The sequence below is a fragment of the Moschus berezovskii genome, chromosome 14 (assembly GCF_049115385.1).
Source record: "Moschus berezovskii isolate FMDL1 chromosome 14, NW_MosBer_1.0, whole genome shotgun sequence".
NCBI classification, from domain to species: Eukaryota; Metazoa; Chordata; class Mammalia; order Artiodactyla; family Moschidae; genus Moschus; species Moschus berezovskii.
Window position 1 is genome coordinate 51,186,982 of NC_142473.1, and position 9,796 is coordinate 51,196,777.

The following is a 9,796-nucleotide window of genomic DNA, read 5'->3' on the forward strand; positions in this document are numbered from 1 at the left end:
ATATAAGAGTCATGCTTTATCTCAGTGGGTTGTTCCGAGAATTAAATGTGGTAATTTATATTAAACCCGAACACCATATTTGGCAGGGATTTAGTAAGGGCTCAAAAGTCACTAGCTGTTATTTTTATTGCTGGGATTTCTGTCACTGCTCTTATGCTGTGTCTTCAAATACTTTGTGTGTACTTTGTCTAATAATTATCTCTAGAATTATTGCTCCCTCTTGGCATGAGGGGGAAGGGTTTTCATTTCTCCTTTGCTTCATTGATTGAAGGAGAACTGATCCCAGGGGTGACTCTAACACCTGCCTCCAGGAGAAGGAAGCATGTGGTGTCTCCAGTCTCTAGATATAGGCACCCTGTACAGAGCAGGACTAGTGACACCCCTCACGCTAACATGGTCAAGCTCCAACTTTCTCTTTTCATCTCATGTCTCTTCTCTCAGAACAAACAAAGTTTTCAGTTGTTCTCTGCCACTTTCTCAATTCTTCACCAGATACTGTGATATTGTAGGTGAGTTTCATTGAGAGTGGTAGGGGGAGGGATTGGCAGGAGAGTATGTTTATGTGCGTATTTAGGAGTATCAGTAAAGGACACAAATGAACTGGGAGAGAGGAGGAGAGAGGAGGTGGGTATGTAGGAGAAAAGAGGTCAGTGAGATTCAGGATGAGAGAGAGACTGCAGCATGACAGAGCTCAGGGTAGGGAGTGCTGCGGGAGATGTCAGTGGGACGAGGAGGTGGCATGGGTTGGGAATGTGAATGCAGAAAGTGGCCAGGAAAAGCACCAGAAGAATATGGGAGAAGAGAGACTTGAAAGTTTTGAAAGCAGTTCATAGAGCTGTCAGAATCAGACTGTACCAGGACAGGGGATATAAGTGGGGCTGTTCAGGAAAATGGCTCAGATTTTGAGCACCACCTTGGAAAAACAACCAAAGTTACTGGTGAAAGGTTAACTGACTAATTCCATGGTCCATTTGCTCAAATGTTTCCTAAATTCCACTAAACCAGATACTGTGCTTAGTACTATGAACTCCCAAATCCCAAAGTAAGGAGGACTTTTAAGGAAATTTTATCTGGGTAATCTGGGTGTCAGGTGTGTATAAAGCAGAAAAATCCTCATTCATTCTGCCATCCTACATTCTGCAGAATTGATACAGAAGTTGGGAGAAGAAGTTGTGTCTTGGAACTGTGGTCTTCCTTGTTTTTGCCATCACATCATAAGACTATTGCGATATTTACACATGATACACCACCATATGATTACTTAAATGTTGACAAAATCCTCAAAATGCTTATGAGAAGTGAGACAAATGGGGTAGTGGGACATTTTTCTTGAGGTGTTTATTAAAAAAACATGAGTCTCTATTAAAGATATGTTAGTGAATTAAGGGCATATCAGTGCCTCTGCAGCATAAATAACACTGGCTTTAGATTATGAAGCATTTTACATGCCATCTTTCAGTGTACATGAGCAAGAGTGAGGCTATTAGAGGTATAAATCTGAATTTGCTCCAATTTGTTAAAAGGGTGAGCCATTTATAAATGTTGGTGCTTTATGTATTATTAGAAACAAACTTCTTGTGACACATCCCCCAACTATGCTTCCATATACTGTGCTGCACACAGAAGCCAGCCTTATAATCTAGAGTGGAAGGGAGAAGGGTATTCTATCTGTTAGAGACATGGCTTCAGTGTTTAGACCCTGTGCACTTTAAAGAACTTGAGAGTGGTGAAGAGCACTTGAGATCTGAAACACATGCCCCAGAAAAATGGCAAAATAAAATTAATACTTGTTTAAATAAATGTCTAGATAATACAACTAGGCAAAAAATAATTGATTCAACTCCTATACATTTGTCTAACAATTATATCCGATATGGTCTGTGGGTACATTTTAGTATGTTATTATGAGAGTTAGAAGAATCTTCCAAAATAAAGTTGCATAAAGACATGAAAGGCTTTTATATAAACCCTTAGAGAGAGAGTAGACATAACCAAAAAATAGAGTTGGGTGGGACTCACAGGAAGAAAAGAAGACACTAGGAAGAGAGAGAACAGAGTCTGGTCAGGGGCTGCAGGGAAGAAGTGCCTTCACTTCTCCGGCCTGGACTGAATCTTCCCTATGATTCCCACTCCTAGTTCCCCTCTGTCCTGGAGCTGAAGCTCTGATGCCCATCACTCTGCCATGTGCCTGGGGATTCTGTAAATAATGGAGATAATCTCTGTTTCTGCTTTGACAGATACATGTTTTTCAAAGCACTTGAAGGGAGCCTAGCAGGCAGTTCTGACCCAGCTAAGTCCATCACTGTGGACTTTCCTGGTGTACCACCCAAGCCCTCAGATCTTATTTTCTTTTTTGCTGAACCGAGGGGCATGTGGAACTTCACTGACTACAGATTGGACCCTCATCCCCTGCAGCAAAAGTGTGGAGTCTTAACCACTGGACTGCCAGGGAAGTCCCCCAGGTCTTCGTTCTGAGACACTATCTGAGAGATATGTTTTCTTTTTTCTCTCCTTGGGCACTTCTCTCATCCCTTTCCCTCTTCTTATCCCTAGAAAAGAAACTTCCTTTGGTTATATTTAGATGAAGAATAAGACTTTAATATTGCTGAATATTCATTAGTGTGTTTTGCTTAGTGAAAATAATATAATAGGATGATGGCCAAACAGGTTTATAAATAATAATGATCTACTATTCTGAGCACTTTATATGAATTAACTCATTTAATACTCTTAATTACCTCATAAGGGCTTCCCTGGTGGCTCAGATGGTAAAGAATTGGCCTGCAATGCAGGAGACTCATTTTTTATCCCTGGGTCAGAAAGATCCCCTGGAGAAGGGAATGGCTACCCACTCCAGTACTCTTGCCTGGAGAATTCCATGGACAGAAGAGCCTGGCAGGCTACAGTCCATGGGATTGCAAAGCGTCAGGTATGACTGAGTGACTAAAACTTTCACTTTTCACCTCATAAAGTTCATTGTTATCCACATCTTACAAATGAGAAAATGGAAATGTGCAGAAGTAAAGTGGCTTGCCTAAGATCATCAAGTTAGTTAGGGAAGAACTGGGAAATTAACCCAGAAGTTGACTCCAGAAGTCAGGGTCCTCACATACAGTACCGTATTCTCTCCCAGTCACCATGGTGCCTTGCCTCATCTCTGCTGTTCTTTTTTCTTGCTCATCTGCATCTGGATACTCTCTTAGGGCTTGGGCAGGTTCTCACTGTGAGACTTTGATGTGTGCCTCGTGCCTGTGATCTCTGACTCTTTCCTGCTGCTGCTGCTGCTAAGTCACTTCAGTCATGTCCGACTCTGTGCGACCCCACAGACGACAGCCCACCAGGCTCCCCCATCCCTGGGACTCTCCAGGCAAGAACACTGGAGTGGGTTGCCATCTCCTTCTCCAATGTGTGAAAGTGAAAAGTGAAAGTGAAGTAGCTCAGTCATGTCTGACTCGGAGCGACCCCATGGACTGCAGCCTACCAGGCTCCTCCGTCCGTGGGATTTTCTAGGCAAGAGTACTGGAGTGGCTTGCCATTGCCTGAGTCTAAAACTCTCCTGCTTAGAACCCTCAGCAGAGATGAGATGGAGCCCTGGGAAGGCACTGAAGGAAGTGAAAGTCCTTCTTCACACAGGCAGACGCCTTTTCCAGAACTTCGTAAACAGCCAACCAGGCCTCACCGTCCCTCTTCCAGTCTTGAATTTGATGTCTCACTACTGAGGTTATAAGACCTTATTAGAATTATAGGCAGAGAGCCCAGGTTGTGATGAGGTCATATATCAGGTATCATTTATTGAGAAGGTGTTAGGTGAGAAAAATTTTCAGTAAATCTTCTAAGGAAAATGAATTTGTTTTCTAGTGGGGCTCTTTTATTTTTTTTTTAAACTGAAGGATAATTGCTTTACAATGTTGTGTTAATTTCTGCTGTACAACAACATGAATAAATAAATAAATAAATATATATATGTATATTCCCTCCCTCTTCAACCTTTCTGGTGGGGCTTTTGTTTATATAAATTTGGGGCTGATTCTTCAGAATAGAGGCAGAGCAATGCTACCAGTGGCCCTTTATCTCTGTGCTTATCTCGGGAAAGCTCAGCCTCTCCTCTGAATAGAAGTCAGATGAGTATCTAAAATATACTGGGCTGGAAGGGTGTCAAATTATTGACTCCTCTGAGGCCCTTACTTGTTTGAATCTGGCCCTGGTCCCTTCCCTGTGCCCAACTGGAGTCCCATTGCATTCCCTCCACAGCCTATTATGCTCTGAGCAAGTGCATCTGCGTAGAGATAGGGGGATGGACTCATAAACTGGGGCTTTCGTTCCTTTGGATGCCTCCTCCCTGGGACCATCTGAATGCCATTTTCAGTAGGCCCATCTATTAATAGTATACCCCCAATTCTTCCCTTATTCTCTCTATGGCCTCTTTCCTCCATATTCCCTTCCAGGTTTTTAATCACTCATTCCTTCCCTAATCCTAAGAGCTGACAGTCCACAGCTTCAGAAGGAAATAAATCTTACCTGAGTGGTGGGAGGAGTGACGGCAAAGAAAGCCCTTTGCCTAAATTTTCTTAGCCAAAGGGAAATCTGAATTTTTTGAGAGTGAAGGAACAAGTGGGATGAAAAGGAGGGTTATATTAGCGGAGCCAGAGAGGTGTGTATTGATTTCCTGTACTCAGAATACTTTTCCTTGGGCACTCTTAAGGTTAAGGAGATTTAAACACAACTTTTATGGAATCATTTTGGGGAAGCGCAGGCAATGAATATGAATCCCTCTCAATTTCACCAACTGCTCCGCTCCTCACGGCCTCTAGGGAAAGTTTTAATTTGGGTCAGAATGAAGGAATATATTTTTCAGACTCCTGGATTGCCACTCGCCGGTCCATTTCCATGAGTGCCAGGTTATTAGGCAAATTTCATGTGAAATGTTCAAAGTAATAGCCAGATAAGTTTAATGTGATTAAATATAATCAAGTTAAATATAGTTTAGCTAATAGGTGTTCAGGAAGGAAATGTATTGTTATGAACATGGGCCATTACAAAGTGATATGTTTTAAGAAAGTATTTTAAGGTTAAAATTTGAGTAAGCAGAGAGGAAAGGGAAGGGAAATTCAGGTTAACACAGAAGGAACAAAATCTCGTGGGAAGAAAAAAACACAACACAGGTAAGAGGGCAAATGCTGCTTAGGTGGAAATGGTAGAATGAGGTCAGAAAGGTAGGATGGGACCGAAGTTTGGGAGCAGACTGGCTGGATACAGGGTGAAGCCTCTATTGATTCTTGAAGAGTGATCGCCACAGAAGCTCTCCCTGCAAATCAAGCGCCAAGGGTCAGAAGTCATTTCTACACCCAACTGAACATTGTCTAGGAGAACATTCCCCTGCAGAGTCCCATGGTTCAGAAACCAATGCTATCTTTTGTGATCTCTGATGTACTCAGAGCTGCTTTCTATTCCTATGCCTTTCAGCAGACTCATCAGCTTCTGTCCTTATAGAGACGATCCTAAAGTACATCATGACTCACACCAACTTCACCATCTTCCACCCTGCAGTTTTTGTCCTATTGGGCATCCCTGGGTTGAAGGCTTATCATGTTTGGTTGTCAATACCCTTCTGCCTCATGTATATAACTGCAGTTCTGGGCAACAGTATCCTGATAGTGGTCATCATCACAGAACGTAACCTTCATGAGCCCATGTACTTCTTCCTCTCCATGCTGGCCATCACAGACATCCTGCTGTCCACCACTACTGTCCCCAAGGCCCTAGCCATCTTTTGGCTCCATGCTCACGACATTACCTTTGATGCCTGTGTCACCCAAGTTTTCTTTGTCCACATGATGTTTGTGGGGGAGTCAGCTATCCTATTAGCCATGGCCTTTGACCGGTTTGTGGCCATCTGTATCCCCCTGCATTACAAGACAATGCTAACATGGCCTGTGGTGGGAAGGATTGCTGTGGCCATTGTCACCCGAAGTTTCTGTATCATCTTCCCGGTGATCTTCTTGCTGAATCGACTGCCTTTCTGCCAGACCAATGTCATCCCCCACTCCTACTGTGAGCATATTGGAGTGGCCCGCTTGGCCTGTGCTGACATCACCATTAACATCTGGTACGGCTTCTCAGTGCCCATTGTCATGGTCATCTTGGACGTGATCCTCATCGCGGTGTCCTACTCACTGATCCTCCGAGCAGTGTTTCGTTTGCCCTCCCAGGATGCTCGGCACAAAGCCCTCAGCACCTGTGGTTCCCACCTCTGTGTCATCCTCATGTTTTATGTCCCCTCCTTCTTTACATTATTGACCCATCGCTTTGGACATAACATACCTCGACATGTCCATATCCTGCTAGCCAATCTTTATGTGGTGGTGCCACCAATGCTCAACCCCATTGTCTATGGTGTAAAGACTAAGCAGATCTGGGACGGGGTAGTCCACCGGTTCTTTGATATCATGGCTTGGTGCTCTGCTTCCTCTCTGGGCTAATGGCTTCCTTTGAATCCTCACTCCCAGCTTTATCAAGGAAACTAGGTGTGAAGCACAGAGATTTCTTGGACTGAGAGAGCTTTCCCTTCCCTTCCTCTCTCTCTTGCTTTTTCTTCATCTTCCTTCTGGGTTTTTCAGACACTCCAAGCCTCCTATCTCTGTACATCTATTGAATCTTGTGCAGATCTCAAAATGTATGTACTGAGTTATTATGGGTTTTTATTTGTACCCCTAATTGACTGTAAACTCTTTGAAATCAGAAGAGTGTGTGTCATTCATATTTGTATGCTCAGTACTTCACAAAATGCCTGGAACACAGTAAATGTTTTAAAAATGAATGACAGCACATTTACCTCCTCAAAATTAGAAAGTGCATCTCTATTATGCACTGAATGATCAGCTGGTAAACTGTCTCCTTACAAAGGTAGTTTGGCGTCTTAGAGACAAATAAGCTGCTGACACAGCACAGTTCTTCATACTTCTCACAACTTTGCCATATCTCAGAGACCAGGGAATAACGAGGGTGGAGGAAATAGGATACTCTTGATATCCTCTTATACTTGGCTTCTGATTAACCTCAATATTAGAAATTATAGCGCATTGTTCCTGGCCAGGTTGGCAAAATTGGAGTAGTTTCTTGAAGTTACTGATCTTGACTCTAATTCTTTCATGCTTTTTCAGAAAAGGCCATATATACTCATTTCCTCAACCACAAACTGTGCTAATGTGTCCTCCATCGCTGTCTCCTTCCTAGAATTCTCATTTGAGTTTCAGATACATAAAAATCCACCTATCAACTGGGTATCATCTCCAGAATATAGAACTACCATTCATGGTAGCTTTTCTTATTGTTCCTTTTCTTAGAAAGTAGATTGTGATAATTGTATCAACTTCATTGAGCTGGAAACCCCGGGGAGTCACTCAACTTCTTCCTCTCTAGCCTGCTCCCCAAGAATTGGTTGTTACTGGACTGTGAAGAAAGCTGATCACCGAAGAATTGATGCTTTTGAACTGTGGTGCTGGAGAAGACTCTTGAGAGTCCCTTGGACTGCCAGTCCATTCTAAAGGAGATCAATCCTGGGTGTTCATTGGAAGGACTGATGCTAAAGCTGAAACTGCAATACTTTGGCCACCTCATGCGACAAGTTGACTCACTGGAAAAGACTGATGCTGGGAGGGGTTGGGGGTGGGAGGAGACGGGGATGACAGAGAATGAGATGGCTGGATGGCATCACCAACTCGATGGACATGAGTTTGAGTGAACTCTGGGAGTTGGTGATGGACAGGGAGGCCTGGTGTGCTGTGATTCATGGGGTCGCAAAGAGTCAGACATGACTGAGCGACTGAACTGAACTGAACTGATATTGATTTTACTACTAAATAGATATCTGGGTAGTTTTTGGAGTTGTATCAGGATTCCAGTCCAGTCCCCATCATTTTCCAGCTGTGTGAACTTGTGAAATTTATTCAATGTTTTTAGTCCTCAATTTTTAAGTATGTAAAATGAGAGTAGAAAGAGAAACTTGTGGGGCTTTTGAGAAGATTAAATGAAATAAACCATACATACAGCACTTATTTTTAGCTCATAGTATTAAGTATCTGAGAAATAGTTCACTAAGTATTGTTAGGTTTCTTTTTAACGTTGTTTCTATCCATTACTTATATCCCCTATCATCTTTTACCTCAGATATTGCATTCGTTTTTAAATTGATTTCAATGTTTTTAATCTTTTACACTGTAACCTAAACTATAAATTGACCCAAAGTTAAACATTATAAAATGCAGGGCCAATCATACTGCTGCTGCTGCTGCTAAGTCACTTCAGTCGTGTCCGACTCTGTGCGACCCCATAGACGGCAGCCCAACAGGCTCCCCCGTCCCTGGGATTCTCCAGGCAGGAACACTGGAGTGGGTTGCCATTTCCTTCTCCAATGTGTGAAAGTGAAAAGTGAAAGTGAAGTCGCTCAGTCGTGTCTGACCCTTAGCGACCCCACGGACTGCAGCCTACCAGGCTCCTCCATCCATGGGATTTTCCAGGCAAGAGTACTGGAGTGGGGTGCCATTGCCTTCTACTTTATGTCAAATATTTTCAATCAGTCTTCATTACTTACAGAAGTGTTTTCCACAGAATATTCTGTAGAAATAATAGGTATCATAATGGATGTTTTACAGAAAAGTTCCATAGTCAAATAAGCATGAAAAATGCTGACCCTGTGAGTCATGCACATGGCTATCCAAGAGAGAGCTAGAGTTTTCAGCCTTTTCCACACATTTGTGACCATAGATATTTGTATCTATGTTTATATAACTTCTTGATAGCACATCAATTTACACTGGTAAAGTAACCTAGTGTTTGATCAGCCACAATTTGGAAGTCATAGGACCACAGAGTAATATCTAGACTAAGCATTAATTTAATAATCTAGCCCTGATTTACTTCTATATCATTACCTCAAAACACATCACCATGTAGTAGTACATTAATACATAATGTAGTAATATTAATGATAATAATTATAACAAAAGCTAATGTTTAGTAGGAGATCACTGTATGCTAGGAACCATGTTATGTGCTCTGCTGCATTAACTCAGTTAATCCTCATACAACCTCATGAGATAGTACTGTTGCTACCTCTGTTTTATACATGGGGCACCAAAAGCTCAGCTAGGATAAATAATCAAGACCACACAGCTGGCAAATGGTAGAGCCCTAATGTCAACTCCTCCTTGAAGTCTTTGCCAATCTCCCCCAACTTGGAGGTGATCATCTTGTTCTCTGGGTCTCACAGCAATGGTATTTATGGTTTCAGCTCATTATTAATCACTCTATGAAACCATGAGGACTTGAGTTCTGTGAGGACAGAGAATTTGTTTCATTCATTATTATGGTTCTTGAATCTGGCATAGAGGTCAATGTGTATATTAATGGATTGATTAATTTAAAATGTTGGTGAGGTTGTTGACCTTTGGACCTTTCATTGTTAAGTAGTACCTAATTTTATGAGTGAGAATCATTTGGACACACACACACACACACACACACACACACACACACACACACTGCTTAACTCCTCCTGACCTACTATTTCTTCTATATCCCCACAGGTTTCTATGTTCATTGAGGTCCAGTAATATAGGCAGGGCTTTAACATTCTGTGTACTGACTAGCAGTGATTAGTGTCCACTAGTCCACTCTGTGTCTGCATGTTAGCCAGAGAAGTGGAATTGTTAGCAGGTGGAGTTTGGACAGACTGCTGTAGCTAGGAATAGATTACCCACCCTCTCTGGTCAGTGACCTCTGGAGACTAGTCCTAAGG

The 9,796-nt window shown here is 42.4% G+C and overlaps 1 protein-coding gene across 1 annotated transcript; it reads left to right on the forward strand.

The window, feature by feature from the left end:
- Positions 1 to 5,501: 5,501 nt before the first annotated feature.
- OR52B2 (olfactory receptor family 52 subfamily B member 2) lies at positions 5,502 to 6,479 on the forward strand. The gene has a single exon (XM_055422548.2). It carries the CDS (start codon positions 5,511 to 5,513, stop codon positions 6,477 to 6,479), a length of 969 nt encoding a protein of 322 aa, XP_055278523.2. The 5' UTR covers positions 5,502 to 5,510.
- The last annotated feature ends 3,317 nt before the right edge of the window (positions 6,480 to 9,796 follow it).